At 35.2% G+C, this 17,576-nt stretch overlaps 1 protein-coding gene across 10 annotated transcripts in view; it reads right to left on the reverse strand.

Moving 5' to 3' along the window:
* The window catches only part of CEP128 (centrosomal protein 128), a 483,382-nt gene that overhangs the window by 436,854 nt on the left and 28,952 nt on the right, over positions 1 to 17,576 (reverse strand). For all 10 annotated transcript variants that reach the window (XR_001885973.1, XM_017873844.1, XM_017873838.1 and 7 more), the window contains 4 exons: positions 10,633 to 10,759; positions 9,493 to 9,611; positions 4,928 to 5,019; positions 702 to 774 (listed from right to left, as the gene is read on the reverse strand). Coding sequence is in view for 9 of the 10 variants with exons in the window: in XM_017873844.1 (XP_017729333.1) it covers positions 702 to 774; positions 4,928 to 5,019; positions 9,493 to 9,611; positions 10,633 to 10,759 (411 nt within the window). In the remaining variant the exon portion in view is untranslated. The remainder of the gene's footprint in view (positions 1 to 701; positions 775 to 4,927; positions 5,020 to 9,492; positions 9,612 to 10,632; positions 10,760 to 17,576) is intronic.

Genomic DNA, 17,576 nt, shown 5'->3' on the forward strand with positions numbered 1-17,576 from the left:
GTAACAAACCTGCACGTTATGCACATGTACCCTAGAACTTAAAGTATAATAAAAAATAAATAAATAAATAAATAAATAAATAAATAAATAAATCGTGTCAGTTTTTACATTTAAACTAATGAAAATTAAATGGAATTATAAATTCAGTTTCTTAAAAAAAAAAAAGAAAAGAAAAGAAAAGCATTGTGCGCGGGAGGCTGAGGCAGGAGAACGGCGTGAACCCGGGAGGCGGAGCTTGCAGTGAACTGAGATCCGGCCACTGCACTCCAGCCTGGGCGACAGAGCGAGACTCCATCTCAAAAAAAAAAAAAAAAGAAAAGAAAAGCATTCTGCATTTCTCAAATATCATTTCACAAAAACTACAGAACAATCAGAGCCAGTAAAACTTAAATTATCTTTCAAATAGTCATCATAAACTCTAACCTAGTTAAAACAAATGTTGACTCTCTCTCTAATATGCTAATACTGTTATATAAATCCTTAAATGTAAATACCAAATAAATATACCCTAAATATAAATATACCAAATATAAATACCCAAAATTCATGAACATTTTATAAGAGCTACAAGAACACACTTTTAGACAACATGGGACATACCACTCAAAAGGTTAAACTCTACTAAACTTCACTGTGATTATGGCCAGCCCACCCACCCTCTATATGTGAAATAAAACTTTTTATTAAAAAAGAGGTCTCACCACTTCTTGTTTCTGGGCTTCATTAAGTTTTTCAGTCAATTCTTCCAAAGTCCTTTTTGTTTCGGCATCCGACCTAGGCCACAAAAAAAGATTTAAACTTGGATATTTAGAACATACACAGAACTAGTGAAATGCATAACATGATAATTATGTTATTACAAAATATTCTACTTTAGTGGTTCTCAAATGTTATAAACATCTGAAACACCCGGTAGGCTTGTTAAAACACAGACTGCTGGATCCCGTCCCCTAGATTTCAAATCAGCAAATCTGACATGAGGCCCAAAAATGTGCCTTTCTAAAATTCGTAGGTGATGCAGGAATAGAGGTCTGCAGGTCTGGAGACCAAACTTTGAGAACTGCTGCTACACTGGAACATCACTCTCAGTAAACAAACATGTTGCAATATCTCCCATTTTAAATTAAGAAAAAAGGAAGAGAGAAAGGGACAAAAGAGAACAAAAACTCTTGATCTTGCATGCTCTTTCTAGCAATTCATAAAGAAATTACCTCAAAGTGTGCTGTGCAAACTCTATCCTCACTAACCGACCTACCATTACCTTGTTTCTCATCAAATTAATAACATACATGATAAATGAACAAATCGTACAGAAAGATTTACAAAGAAAAGAAAAAGCCTTTCTGTCTTGCACTGTCTTACTTCTGGCTGCATTTCCCTCTGTGAATCATGCACAACCATTTCCATTATTAATTATTTTGCTAGTTGCCTTCATCATGTTCAACTCAAGACATTTTCCATTGGCTGTTTTGAAATATTTAGCTCATGCTCTAATTTCAGATTATGTTATTACCATTTTTGGTTCTATTGGACCTGTACAGTTTTATGTAATATATTTATACGTCTTATGAATATTATGAATTATTCCATCCTATGAAATTGATGGAATTGATGCTTTGTGCTCACATTCTGTCATGCTCACATTTTAGTCAGCTTCACACTTGAATCATAACTTTCTTGTGTTCTTGTCTTTTCCAGGCTTTCTCATTATCTTTTGGCTTTATATGGGCCTTATTTATCACATCATTGATATTTTCTTCCCACTTCTTACTGAATGGTCAACAAACCATCTATTTCACTCTTTTTGACAACCTTCTTCTCAAAGGACACTTACTTTCCTGCTCTAATGTAGAGTGAATACTTCCTGGGCCTGCTCCATGACTGTCATTCCAGGGTTACTTTCAATGAATCCCCAGGTTAATTTTACTATTTCTTAATATCTTTATCTTTCTATTTCTTGGTTACAATCTTATTTAACTTATGCATCCTTAGGTAATTTCCTTTTGAGGAAATTACCTTAAAAAGATAAATTTTCGAAGACTTTAAACCTCTGAAAATGTCCTTCTGTATGTATGTATAGAATGTTAAAATATATTGCTGTATATTCAGACAGTGGAACACCAAAGGATAATAAAAATAAGTAACTGCAAGAACCTGACACAACACCCATAAATATTACAGCCCCTTCTTGGTTTTGTGGTTCTATGCTGTCTAGAATTTCCCCCATCTCACTAGCTATTCCATCTCAGGTCAGCTCCTCCTTCTATCATAAGATTCCTAAATATTAGAACTCCTTGCAACTCAGTCCTGTCCTTGATATCCTCCCTATAGTTTCTCTCTTGTTATTATCCATTTCCATGATTCCAAATGACACTTCTCCATGCTGACCACTCTTAAATTTTACCTCAACAGAGACTTTTCCTTTGAGCTCCATAGTAAATATCTATCTGAATATTTTACTTTCCATTTGAATGTCTCACAGTCATCTTGAACATAACATATTCAAGGCCAAACTCTCTACACCTCACCTACCCTAACCAGTCTTCCATATCTCAGGAAGTGGAATCACCATCTACCTAGTTATTCAAATTGAAAATCTTAGAGTCATCCTTAGTTTATTCTCCCTCACCCACCACTACCAAATCCTGTCTTTTTGATTTCCAAAAACAGTATATTCAAACACACCCCTGTCCATCTCTCTCCTGCCATAATCCTGGGTCAGGTCATCATCAACTCTCAAATACTAGTGCAGCAGACTTCTACCTTGCCCTCCTCAAATCAATTTTTTTTTCCTTTGTGACAGGTTTCACTCTGATACCCAGGCAGGAGTACAGTGACTCATCTCAGCTCACTGCAGCTTCAACCTCCTGGGCTCAAGCAATCCTCCCACCTCAGCCTCCCAAGTAGCTGGGACCACGGGCATGTGCCACCATGCTAGGATAATTTTTCTGTATTTTCAATAGAGACGGGGTTTTACCATGTTGCCCAGGCTGGTCTCAAACTCCTGAGCTCAAACGATCCACCTGCCTCGGCCTCCCAAAGTGTTGGGATTATTGGCCTAAGCCACTGCACCTGGCCCAAATCAGTTCTTCATATGGCATTGAAAGTAGGTGATTTCTGAATTAAACTTTACTTAATCCTTTCCAAAAGCTTGCTTCCCAGTGTACTTTTATTATCTAATGTATGTTTTGTAATAAATGTCAAAATGAAAATCAGTAATTAAATGAGAATACCAACCTTTCAACATCAAATAGAAAGTTAAACTTTTAACTCCCTGTCCATTATTTTATAAACATGAAGTAAGAATTTGTGGTACAAGTAAAGCAGAACAGCATCCAGAAATTTTACACATTCACAAAGGTAAGCCACCTCATTTCCCAAGAAACCTAACTCCTATTTTGGGTTAAACAAAGTTTTCTGCCTCACACATGCCTCTAGGTCACAAGGCTATTACCAGATGGTACCAGCCTATAGATAGATCACAAAAACTATTACCAGATACTAACAGCCCAGTCCAATATTGGTTATTTAAATGACCACTGAAACTAATCAACTAAATCATCCCTGCAACTTCCCCTGTGTCTTCTTACAAGGCAACTATTCCCTGTAACTCATGTTCCCAGTGCTTAATTTATACCCTTCCTTGAAATGGGTAATGCTTATGTAATAAAACCATTCCTACAATACATTAAAATGTTAATGTCATTTTGTTAATTTTATCAACTCGTTAAAAAAAAAAAAACCTAAATATTAAATAGATCTTACCAGTTTAAAAGGTTAGCAATATAGCTCAATAATATATCTCACGATCCAGGAATTTAAATGCTTTATTCATATCAGTCACATGTGAAAATGATTTTGAACCACCATATACTGTAAGTGATAAAGAACAGAAACTTCGGGGCCTTACTGCCTGGATTTTAATTCTGACTCTGCTACAGCCCTCCTGTTTGATTTCTAGAGAGCTGAGTTATTTCATCTCTCTGTGCCCATTTCCTCATCCATAAAATAGAGGAAAAAATAATGATTACCTCAAAGGGTAGTTACTAGAATTAAAGTTAAATCATGAAATAAGGGCTCAATAATATTAGCTAATAGCACTAGTAATAATGGTAGAATCTTTCATTCTCATTACAGCCTATACTTGATATTCATATATTTAACATTTATAGTTTTGACTATTTTTGTTGCAGCAACACAGAACTAGTGCGTGGTATGATTTAGATAGCTGGAGTTAGCAAGCAAATATCGTAAACAAATTTCAATTCAGCTTTATTGTTCCCTAATCATTGCTGAATATGGATTGCAATTCTTAGGAAGGCATAAAAATCTTTGTTTTTCAGCAAAACATGGCCTCCAAAAGAAAGCCACTTGCCACTCACTGGTGATGACAAAAATGGAAAGCGAGTAAAGAAGTTTAAATTAAATAACAGCTCTTGGGGACTATCCAGATTGACAAAATTGTGAAGATGGGGCAGACGTTAACCACTGACCCTCAAAGAATTCAACTAAAAGCTAAAGTATTGCATTCTGCAATGGCTTATGTTCATTGACAAACTTCATGTTACACTTCTTTTTTGTGTGTGCAATGCCAAAAGTCAGTCAGCTAGCGAGTCAGTCTTTGTGTCTCTCTCTCCAATGTATTTGCAAATCTACCTCTTTGCAAAAGTCTCACAATGTATCCCTCCATAATGTCAGCATTCCATTGCATTAAGTTAAAGTGTTTTTAGACATAGGAAATTAATTTGTCTAACATTGAGTCATGATATATTCTAAATTCAAAGGGCTGTAAACTGTTCTGTTAATAAATTTTAAGATGCTGTACAAAAATAACACTTTTAAAATCTAGATAAATATGTCAATTACAGAAGCTAATTTATTCTCCTCATAATTTATCCCTCTCATAAAAACCATAGGCTGCTTTTACCGGCTCCTTCTGGAAAGCTCCCTGTTGAAATCATCTCCAAGGCGAATTTGTTCACTGCTGAGGTCTCGAAGAGACTGATGAAAAGCATGAAGCTAGCAAAGGCAAAACACAGTTATCCATTTAGAATTCTGTTGAATTCTTCCATGAAGATTCACCAAAGGTAAGAATAAGATCTTGTTCTTTGCAATAATAACCAGATTCTGTAATATTATTATGAAAGAAAACACCTATTTTGAAACAAAAAATTTCCAAGAAAAACAAATTTTAAAAGCCGTATATAACATTTACCATCACATTTTCTACAGTACAATTCTACTCCTTCAGAATTCTACCGCTCTAGAAGGGGTCTGCTTCTTCCTTAATTAGAGTAAAAGAAAAAGAAAAAAGAGAGAGAGAGAGAGAAGGAGAAAACCGGTCTGCCAACTTTTTCTGCAAAGGGTTCAATAGCGACTATGCCAGGATTACAAGCTGTACGGTCTCTGTCACAGTTAATCTTGCCACTGTAGCGCAAAAGTAACTGTAAACAAATAAGCGTGGCTGAATTACAGTAAAATTTTATTCTATCAGCCTACAGTGCCTTAGTTTGCCAACTCCTGCTGTAGAGAAACTCTTGCTCATGTACACTTGGAACCATGTACAAGAAAGTATGGTGCAGCATTATTCATAATGAGAACATGAGAAACCAAATGTACGCCAAGATAAATAAATTGTGGTGTGTTCCTCCACTGGAGTATGATATAGCAATGAAACTGAAACAATCAAAGATACCTACACATTAGTAAAGCTGAATGTCAAAAACATAACATCAAGTAAAATAAGAAGGTACAAAAGATTACAGTAGTATCCCATTTACATAAAGTTTAAAGGCAAGCAACACTAAATAAGATGTAGGTAGTAAAAATTTAAAAAGTAAAAAAATAACTGTTTTTTAAAGCAGAAACAGTGTCATGATACGTATGAAGTCAGAATAGTGGATACCACTTGGGAAAAGATGGAGTATAAAAGAGGCTTGGGGGTATGATAATGCTTTACTTAGTGGCCTGGGTGGGGATTATATGGTATTCATTCTCATTATTGTAACTTTAACTGTAAATATATATGCTGAATATAAATAGTATGATTTATAATAAAACTACTTTAAACAGACTTGAAGAAACAACAAATTGATTCATTTCAACAAATGCACATTAAGCAATTTATCAGTGCCAGCTACTGAGAAGTGGTTCACAATCTCATACGAGAGCCAGATATGTAAACAAACCACAAATTCTTTACGGGGGCATTAAGAAAGTACACAGTCAAGTGGAACTAAGGGTCATTTTGAGAATGAACTTAATGAGGAAGAACCATAAAAGAAAGGAGTGAAGTAGTATAGTGAATGAAAACTTAAGTTTTGCAATCATGATTTTCCAATTTAGCAAACCGGAATCCGGGGATGCATCCTTGACACCTCCTTTCCACTCACTGCTGCATTCCCCACATGGCCATCTAATTTTCAAGACCTTTCCATTTTATACACTAAAACGCTTTTAATTCTACCTCCTTCTCTCCGACTCCATCTATCCTAACCCAAGTGACCATGAGTTCACATCCAGAACACAGCAATATCCTTCTAATTGGTTCACCCACATTGACTCCATTTTCCACACTACAGCCAGAGTGATCTTTTCAAAATAATGTTGTCAGCCCTATTACACAGCTCTACATAATCTCAGCCCTTCACATTTGTTTAGCCTGGTGGGCCTTCTTTAAATTGCTCATAGGGGCTATCTTCCCTCCTGCCAAGCTATTTGTTCTACCTGGAATGACTCTTACTCAACTTTCAGATCTCAGCTCAGTCAGCCTTTCTTCAGGAAGCCCTCCTTGCCAGGGCATGTCCTCTACCATACAATTCTGTAGCCCTATGCATCTTTTCACTATAGCATGCATCTCAGTTCATAAATAAGGTTGTATTTATGTATTTAGTTAATATCTAGCTCCTCCTCTAGATTATAAACGTATTAAAAGACAAGGTTTCTGCTCATCACTGTTTCCAAGAGTAAGCATTATCCCAATAACAGAGACATTAAATAAACAGAAGGAAACAGTAAATGAATAATGTTAAGATATTGTTCTCTGTTCTGGGCTTCGTCATATAGTCCATGCTTGCAAGGTGCAACTATCAAAAAAATAATATTGTCAAGGAAAAGTTTCCACAGGGTGTCTTCTAATACATTTGATTTTGTTGTCTCTTCATGCAGTAACAAATGGCAGCTACAGATGAGTATCTTAAGATACACTTGAGTACCTAATCCTAAAACTACCAAAACAAAAAGGTCAAAGTGCAGAACTCCCCCAGCCCTTTTCTATTTAACTTAGCTACTTAAGACAACAAAAGGAAAATTACAGCTCTGCAGAGAACTTTAAAGAAGCAGAAAAGATTTCCACACAACTAATACTTCAGAAATCTTTAGTGAATACATAAAGTATGGAATTTCTTACTTAATAGCAAATGGCTCTATCAATGATTCAACAATCAGAAAAACACTAATGGTAGGAAAATCAGTAGATCAACCACACAAAGATTAACTTGGTCATACTAAACCAAACTTAGTAAAAGAGAAAGTAGCTGACTTAGCAGGGCTTACAGAAAAATGTGCTGAACAAGAAAGGAAACAAAACATGTCCAATTAAGCTCATTTTTAAATGTTCTGCAAGATATAATCCTCCATAACAAACTCAAAACAAAGGGAAGATGATTTGTACATTGAAAATAAACTAGTTTACTTGAAAAATCCTATATTAACAATCTTATATTCACATAGAATGACAAAAGACCCCATATAGCCAAAACAATCCTAAGCAAAAAAAGAACAAAGCTGGAGGCAGTATACTCCCTAATTTCAAAACATTATAAAGTGCTTGTAATCAAAACAGCACGGTACTGGCAAAAAACAGATGCATCAACCTATGAACAGAGGCGAAAACCCAGAAATAAACCCACACATTTGTGGTTAGCTGATTTCCTATGAAGGTGCTAAAAACACACAATGGGAAAAGGATAGTCTCTTCAATAAACTGTGTTGGCAAAACTGCACATACATGCAGAATAATGAAATTAGGCCCTTATGGATGAAACACTTAAATACAAGACCTGAAACTATAAAACCACTAGAAGAAAATGTAGGAGAAAAGCTCCATGACTTTGATTTAGACAATGATTTCTTGGATATGATGACCCCAAAAGCACAGGCAGCAAAAGCAAAAATAGGCAAATGGGATCACATCAAACTATAAAGTTTCTACATAGCAAAGGAAACAATAAAGTGAAGAGACAATCCACAGGATGGGAGAAATATCTGCAAACCATATGTCTGACAAGGCATTAATATCCAAATACATAAGGAACTCAAACAACTCCATAGCAAAAAAAAAAAAATTTTAATGGGCAAAGGACCTGAACAGACATTTCTCAAAAGAAGATATAACAATGGTCAATAGGTACATTTTTTAAAATATTCAGCATCAGTAAACTTTAGGAAAATTCAAATTAAAACCACAATGAGATATCACCTCACACCTGCTAAAATGGCTTTTATCAAAAAGATGGAAGATAAGTGTTGGACAGGACGTGGAGGAAAGGGACCCCTTGTACCCTGTTGGTGGGAATGTAGATTAGTACAGCCATTATGAAAAACTGTATGGAGGGTCTTCAAAAACTAAAAATAAGACTACCATATGACCCATTAATCCCATTTCTGGATATATCCCCAAAGCTACTAGAATCAATATGTCAAAGGGATATCTGCACTCTCATGTTCATTGCAGCATTCTTCACAATAGCCAACATCTGCAGACAACCTAAGCATCTATCAGTGAATGAATGGATACAGAAAATGTAGTATATATACACAACATAATACTATTCAGCCTTTAAAAAGGGAGAAATCCTGTCATTTGCAAAAACATGGATAAATCTGAAGATATTATGCTAAGTAAAAAAGGCTGGGCACAGAAAGACAAATACTATAGGATCCCACTTGTGTATGAACTCTAATAAAATTGAACTCATAGAAATATAGAGGAGAATAATGGTTACCAGAAGGTGGTGGGGAGAGGGGGTGAAGAGGGAGAGAAAGGGGAGTTGTTGATCAAACAGTCCAAAGTTTCAGACAGACAGGAGGGATAGGTTTTGAGATTTATTGCACATCAGGGTGACCATGTCAATAATAATGTATTATATATTTCAAAATAACCGACAGAATACATTTCAGATGTCTCACTATGAAAAATGATAGATAAGCAAGGTGATATATGTTAACTTGATTTAATCATGCCACACTGTATACATATATTAAAACATCTTATTATACCCCATAAATGTATACAACTATGATTTTCAATAAAAAAAAAATAAAAGTAAAATAAAGTCATTTACTTGGTTCAAAATCAAAGAGATCAGTATAAAGTTACTAATGATCAAATTATTGGTTAAAATATAAACTTAAAGTTCAAGTGTTAGTCATTTATATACAATAGAAACATAAGGAAATACTGCACACAAATTACAGAATTGTACAAAGTACCTGAGTCATATCATCAGTCTCTTGAACAAAGCGGACACCAGTTCTTGATCTCATTCGTTTAATACCCAGTGGATCCCCATAGTCCTTGAGAGGTGAGGTAGGTGGAAAACGATGGCTCTCTTCACAAGTGAAAGAAAAGGGAAGGTATTAAAACACTGCATAGAAGAGACAATCTAAAATTTTACTCAGTACAAACAAGGCAGACACGGATATACATATACATAAGTCCCTAACCCAGACTATTTCCCAAGTATCTTGCTATGGCTATAAAGTTCCACCAAATTAGCATTAATTGTGCTCTTAAAGCAGATAAAATGAAAAACAGAAAAAACCTGGAAAGAGAACACTCCAAAGTTTCAATTTGCTATACTTTCCAAAGAAGCAACATATTTTCTCATATAAAAATAATAAATTGCTAAATAAAAAACTTGTATGACCGCTTAATATAACTTAATACTAAAAAACACAATTTTCAAACTACGTAATCTACAATCTGAACACCATATAAAATAAAACTAACTACATAAAAGCGCCCAATTTTAATCATTTTATCACAATCAACAGTAATATTAACAATGTAAGCTACCAATGTTCAATTATCTAAATCGTCTCCCCTTACTGCAGGCTTTTCGATTCAAACATGAATCTCAGTGCTATACAAAAGTGTAAGTAAGATTAATTAGGACAAACGGTCATAACTTTTAAGCTAGTCATTCATATCCACCTGCATGCCAAGACTAAAATTCACCTGGTCTTAACAAATATCACAGGATATTTCATAAGACATGTGAAATGTATTATGCTAGGACAAGATACTTAACCTAAAAAGTGTATCACATAGTGAATCTTATTTATGTATTTGTTTTGATTCTATGGCAGCAGACAAATCCAGGGTTTTGTCAGGTAAAGCTCTAATGCGGTCTACAGAGTCTAAGGAAAGAAACAATATAACAACAAAGATCCTTTAATATATTTCAAACTATGTACTATAAAATCCTGGACAACTACCTGTTCTGTCATCCAATCTGCGTGAAGTTATGCGTGGGTCATATTTCTCCAAAAATTAAATGTATTCAATATCTACTTCAAAATATTTTTAAAACAAAAAAAAAAGTTTTCCAGAACATTTGAAGTGTTTACCTGGCCCAGTGCCACCATCAAGGTCACTTGCACTCAAACTTGTAACAGAAATACTTCTCCCTCCTGAGTTTCTCAATAAACGTTGACTCCGGAGTTGGTCGATTGATTGTTCCAAGCTTTCTTTTAACTAATTTAAAGAATATAATGAATGAAGCGTTATTCTTCCTAAACAACTTCCAAATACAAATAGACCAAAGATTTTCAAAGCTATTTCTGAAATATCTGGGTTCCCCCCCCAAAAAAAAATCAGAAAATGTTAAACTAAGTTATGTTTAAAATATAAAAATAGTAAATATAAACATTTTAAGAACCAATACTAAAATCTGGTTTTAAAAGGCATCTGTCACTACCTATTCCATTTTTTATTGCCAGATGTGGAAAAGATGTCTACTGTGTAAGGGCTTACCAAACCAAATTGAAATGTCTAATTGGTGCACCACTCATGTGAAGAAACATAACAAGGTCAACACAACTGAAAGAAGACAGAAAACTTTCCTCCCTTCTAAACATTCCTTCAGAAACTCCAGGTCTACAACAAATAGGAAACTAAACAGCTGTCACAGTGACAGCTGCTACTGAAACTATGTACACTGTCCAACTGTATTATCAGAATACCTCTTTCAGTCATTCAAAGGCTTCAAATCCCAGAAAATGATTGGGTCAGATATCAGACTGCCAGTACACACTAAAAACTACAGTTGTCCAAATGCTTTATTCAGTTTATTAAGGAGTCAGCCAACAGGGGACATATAAAACATATCTTTAGACTTAAAAGCTACATTAAATAAAACATGCTAAATACTGAGAATAATGTCCAGAGCTGTACACAACTACAGACATGAGAATAGGATTTGACTAAGACCCGAGGGGAAAAAAAGTAAAGCTGAAGAAAATCCATACATCCTGAATTGCTGGGAAACTTTAGGTCTAGATATCTTATTCAAGGATGAACAGAAAGTAATAATTTTAAACATAGTGCATGGATCCAGGGAACAAGTCATCTATAACTATTTAAATAGAATTTGACATTCTATGTAAACAAAACGATTCACTGAGAAGACAGGGTTTCCTAAATTCAGCCAGCGTTAAAAGGTAGAACACCATTTATGGGGAGAACAAGTTGCTTTACTTGGGGAAACGAGCAGAAAGAAAGGAGCCTCAACTGAAGGAAAAGCACAGATGAAACAGAATATGAGTCACAAACAAAGCAAATCCTTTTTCAGTCTGGCTGTTTGGATTTGGCTGTTCTGGAGAGCCCAAATTGAAACAATTTGTATTAAAAGAAGTAGAGTTAGAATTTCAGGAATCTACTTCTTTTGTCCCTCTCATTTCTGTAGGGAAAAAAAAAAGAGGATTTCTACATCCCTGTGTTTCCTCCTTCCCTAAACTGGGATATGTACAATACCATCCTGCCTTGAGTATTCACCAGCCAGCTATAAGGCTTAGCATCGGATGGGCGCAGTGGCTCACGCCTGTAATCCCAGCACTTTGGGAGGCCGAGGTAGCTAGATCACTAGGTCAGGAGTTCAAGACCAGCCTGGCAAACATGGTGAAACCTCGTCTGTCCTAAAATACAAAATATTAGCCGGGCATGGTGTCGGGCGCCTGTAATCCCAACTACTCGGGAGGATGAGGCAGGAGAACTGCTTGAACCTGGGAGGCGGAGGTTGCAGTGAACTGAGATTGCGCCACTGCACTGAAGCCTGGGTGACAGATCGAGACTCTGTCTCAAAAATAAAAATAAAAAAAAACTCAGCATCAATCCACAAAACATACTATGATGCCCAGGAAAATCAAGGTTTACCTTCAGAGTAATTTACACATACGTAAAATAACACGTAAGTAGACCAGAGATTTTATGCAGTGACCACAAAGTAGTATATCAGTAATCTATGACAAAATTATCAGAATAAAACTAAACAATGTTAAAGCTTAAAAGCTCAAATTCAAACTGTAACATGAGAAACAGACTAGAAATATAAAGTGACTTTAGATCATACAAATTAGTGTCAGAACAAAAATGTAAAATCAGCTCTCTTAACTTTTGCTGTGTTTATTATTTCCATCTTTCAAGCTAAACTCAATTTCAGTATCCTTTTGAAAGCAGAGTCAGCTTTCATTTCTTACTACTGCTTCTTTTTGAAGGTAATCTGCCTTTTTAGCTCTGGCTATTTTTCAGATTTTCTCTTTACCTTTGTCAGTGGTTTTATTATGTATCACTATGTACCGTTTTATTTCTATTTATTCCATTTTTGATCCATAGAGATCACAAAATCCATAGCTTAATAAATTTCATATGTTGTAAATTCTCAGGCATCATCTTTTCAAACATTGTTTTTGTCTCATTCTCTCTCCCCTCTCCTTCTGGAAATGCAACTGCATTTAAGTTATATCTTTTTACCAAATGCTGTATGTCTTCTTTTCTCTCTTCTATATTTTTTCAATCTTTCATTCTTCCAAATCTTTTTGGATATCTTATGCTGGTTTGTCTTTCAATTCATGAATTCTCTTTCAACTATACACAAGCTATTGTTCACTTCATTCATTAAAGGTCAGTTGGTTATTTACTTATCTTATTTTTCAGTTTCTGAAATTTTCATTTGGTTCCTTTTAGTTTTCAATTATTTTCCAAATCTCTTAATTTTTTCTTTTAATTTTTTAAACATGTTATTCATGGTAACCTTATAGTCCCATATATTTTTCTATTGTCTGCTTCTTCCCTTGGTTTTCAGATACCTTTTATATTCTCTTATGTCTGTGTATTCTTTATCACGTGATAGAAATTTTACATGAAAAGCTGAAGAGATAATTTAAAGTTCGAGAGGATGACATCTTTCTTCAGAAGAATCTGGTTCTGTTTCTAATAGAAAGTCAGGTTAGGGTCACTAGCAATATCAAATCACCTTAATCCACTTAGGAATTGAGTGGTTCAAGGACAGGCTTCTGTTACTATGAAGGCTGTTCTATTTTCAGTTTATCACTTCTCATTTCCAATTCACTACTTTGCCTATATTGTCACCCTTTGGGGTCTCCATTAAAGCTGAAGGGCTCCTGAACTCCAGTTTTGGTCTTCCAAGCCTCTTAAGTTGATTGATAACTCTGATCCTAGCCTCTCTGCTTTTAATCCGCCTCTTTAGGAATCAGCTATCACCTTGAAGGAGGAAAAAAGTCCCAAATGTAAGACTTACCCTTCTGGACTTACGTTTTTTGCCAGATCCTGACTACAAAATTCCTTACTGCCTTAGTAGTTTTTTGATGGATTCATAATATTATTTTTTTACTTTTTTTTGTTTATGTTTCTAGTTGTTCTCAGTAGAAGAGTTGATCCAAAATAATCTTATCTACCAATGCCAAAAGCAGATCTTGCCAGCATCCTTTATATGTAGGCTTATTTGCTAACAAATCCTAACCTGTAACTAAAAGCTGAGAAATAAAATGAATTTTCACACACACACACACACACACACACACACACACACACACTCTCCCTGGCACCAAAAGAAAAAAAGTTACCATGGGACATACAGAAGAACATTAAAGAAAAGAGAAATGAAACATTTCCCCAAAATCTAAGAAGAATAAAAGATGTTCAAAACTCTTTCAAAATATAAAATTACAAAATGATTTGTCAACCCCATTTTAAAACTCTAAAAGATATATCCAAAGCCATTGAAGATGAACAGGATGATTTATAAGGTCCAAAAAATAAAATATGTAATGTAAAGGGAGATGAATGAAATAAAGGCTATTTTAAATTACTCTTCCAAGCATTATGGCAAAACAATTTTGCACCTAAAACATAAAACTAAAATGTAATAGAATTAAAATTTACACCTGAAGTAGTCACAACACAACACAACAGACACTGCACAAAATTTAATGATGTATGGAGCCGATTTGGTAACTCCTAAAACACAAAAACCAAGAAATAAAGAGATAAAATATGAAGTCATAAAAATTGTTTTAAACTCTTTTGGATTATAACACCTTACTACGTGTAAAGCCAAACCAAACAAAATGAAATAAAAACAAAATAATATTAATAAAACTCAATCTAACATTAATTTTCTATGATGGATGATATTATTTTCCTAAAACTAATCAATCTCACCCAAGACTGTGGTACTAACTACAATGTTGTAAATTCTTTTGAGTCTAGTAGGACTACCTCACCAGATACCAAATGATGATCCTATTTTCCCCCACTTTCCCCGTCTGAAATACTGTAAAATGGACATCACAGAACATAAATATAATGTATATCAATACCTCACTTGATATAATTGCATTATTTAAAGATTAGGTCTATTCTTTCACCCTCTGTTCTTTTGACATTAGCCTGAAACAATGGAAACTACTGTGTACCCGTGTAAATGCAAATAAAATTTGGGTGCTGGAATTGAATGGCTATGGTTTGGATCTGTGTCCTCACCTAAATCTCATGTTCAATTACAATCCCCAGTGTTGGACGTGGAGCCTGGTGAGAAGTGATTGGATCATGGGAGCAGAGTTCTTCTGAATGGTCTAGCACCATCCCCACTTGGTACCGTACAGTGAGTGAGTTATCATGAGATCTGGTTGTTTAAAAATGTATAGCACCTCTCTGCTCCTTCCCATGCTCCTACTCTGGCCATGTGACATGTGTGCTTCCCCTTTGCCTTCTGCCATGATTGTACGTTTCCTGAGTCCTCCCTAGAAGCTGAGCAGGTACCAACATCATGCTTCCTGTACAGCCTGTGGAACCGTGAGCCAATGAAACCTTTTTTCTTTATAAATTCCCCAATCTCAGGTAGTTCTTTATAGCAATGCAAGAATGGACTAACACAGGTAGTTTATCCAAATCATCAAGACATGCTTTTTCAGACTTAAGCATGTAGTAGGCTTCCTCTAGCCAAAGATAAAACAATTTGAGCATAAATAAAAACATTAACTGCAATAGATGAAAACACTTTAAATATGCATAAATTATAAGTTAATAATGATACTCAAGGGGTAAAAAAGTCATTGGTCATCATAAGAAGATGTAGGAAATCAATTATTTTGGAAACTGATACATAAATGAATTGAAAAATAATTGTAGATGCTTTTAGATTAACACGAAAATAAAATACTAAGTTTTAAAATTGTCACAGAGATCTCCGAAAGCCTTTTGATGTCTCTATTTGGAAAAACTCTGATTAGAAACAAAATGTAACTCAAGGTTAATGAACTGAAAAAGAATGCATATAAAACTCAAAAGGATTGACTACATTGCAACCTAAATCTATGAAAGGAGATCATCTGGGCAACAATGGGTACTCCGAAAAACAGAAGTGATCATTAAAAACATTATAATTCAGGCTGGGTATGGTAGCTCACGCCTGTAATCCCAGCACTTTGGGAGGCCAAGGCAGAAGGATCACTTGGGCCCAGGAGTTCAAGACCAGCCTGGCCAACATGGTAAGATCCCATCCCTACTAAAAAATTAAAAAGTAAAAAGTAGCCAGGTGTGGTGGTACACAACTGGAGTCCCAGCTACTCAGGAAGCTGAGGTGGGAGGATTGCTTAAGCCCAGTAGTTCAAGGTTACAGTGAGCTGTGATTGCACCTCTGCACTCCAGCCTGGATAACACAGTGAGACTCCGTCTCAAAATAAGCAAATAAATAAAAATTTAAAAATAGAAATATTGTGATTCAGAAGGACCAAAGAAAAGCTTCGTTTGCTTTCCTCCGCTGTACTGCTTTCACTTCTGCCCCACTCCTGTCTGCATCTTTCACATCCCATCAGATAACTTTCTTACATGTTTTATTTTGTGGATGAAATAAGATAATCTATGTAAAATAATTAGAACAATGCCTGAGGCAGATTTGGTTGTTCAGTAAATGACACCTTTTATCATTATGATTAAAGGCAATGACAATAAAAGTAAAAAATAAACAGAATGATGAAATAGAATGCTTTAATCTGGAGAAGCTATTTAAAAGAGTTTGTCATTCCCTAAAAATGTATTTACAACTCAAATGGAAATATCTGTTGAGTTTATTTACTTCCCATTTATAAAACCACTCCCAGGCAGGACGCAGTGGCTCAAGCCTGTAATCCCAGCACTTTGGGAGGATGAAGCAGGCAGATCACAAGGTCAGGAAATCGAGACCACCCCAACCAACATGGCGAAACCCCATCTCTACTAAAAATAGAAAAATTAACTGGGCATGGTGGCATGCGCCTGTAGTCCCAGCTACTCAGGAGGCTGAGGCAGGAGAATCGCTTCAACCTGGGAGGCGGAGCTTGCAGTGAGCTGAGATCACGCCACTGCATTCCAACCTGGTGACAGAGCGAGACTCCATCTCAAAAAAAAAAAAAAAAAAAAACTATTGCCTACCAAAGAGACTTGATGACAATGGGTCCCTCACTGAAAATTGCTTTCTTAGCATTACAATATTTACTGCTATGGAATATATCATACCTAAAATTGGGTATACATAATTTAACTTCCCAACTGCCCAATTCAAAGGAAATTTGCTACCCTAAGTAGGGATCTAATATTCAGCTTTACAAAGGAGGACTATACTCTGCTAATGGTTAACAAGAATGTTTTCAATTTTTCACTAATAAATTAAAAAGCAAAGACTCAATTCCCATTATTAAGAAGGTAATGAATCTGAAACATTTCATGAGCTACCCAAATATAACAAAGTCTATAGAGCTCCATTGGTCAAGTACATCATAAATCATAAAAATGCTGTAAATACAAGGATGTCCAAACTCATTTTCTAAACAAAAATAGTAGAAACCCTTATGAGAGAAGATATGTTTCCCTATGCCCAATTAGCTTGCAATTACAAGTGATTAATGATGACTATACCTTTACTTTGTAAAAAAAAACAAAAAAACAAGTCATCAATTACAACTTGGGAGTTACATGACAATTCAATACAATACAGGTATGTATAAAACAATCATTA

Source organism: Rhinopithecus bieti, unplaced genomic scaffold, assembly GCF_001698545.2.
Source record: "Rhinopithecus bieti isolate Rb0 unplaced genomic scaffold, ASM169854v2 scaffold_6782, whole genome shotgun sequence".
NCBI classification, from domain to species: Eukaryota; Metazoa; Chordata; class Mammalia; order Primates; family Cercopithecidae; genus Rhinopithecus; species Rhinopithecus bieti.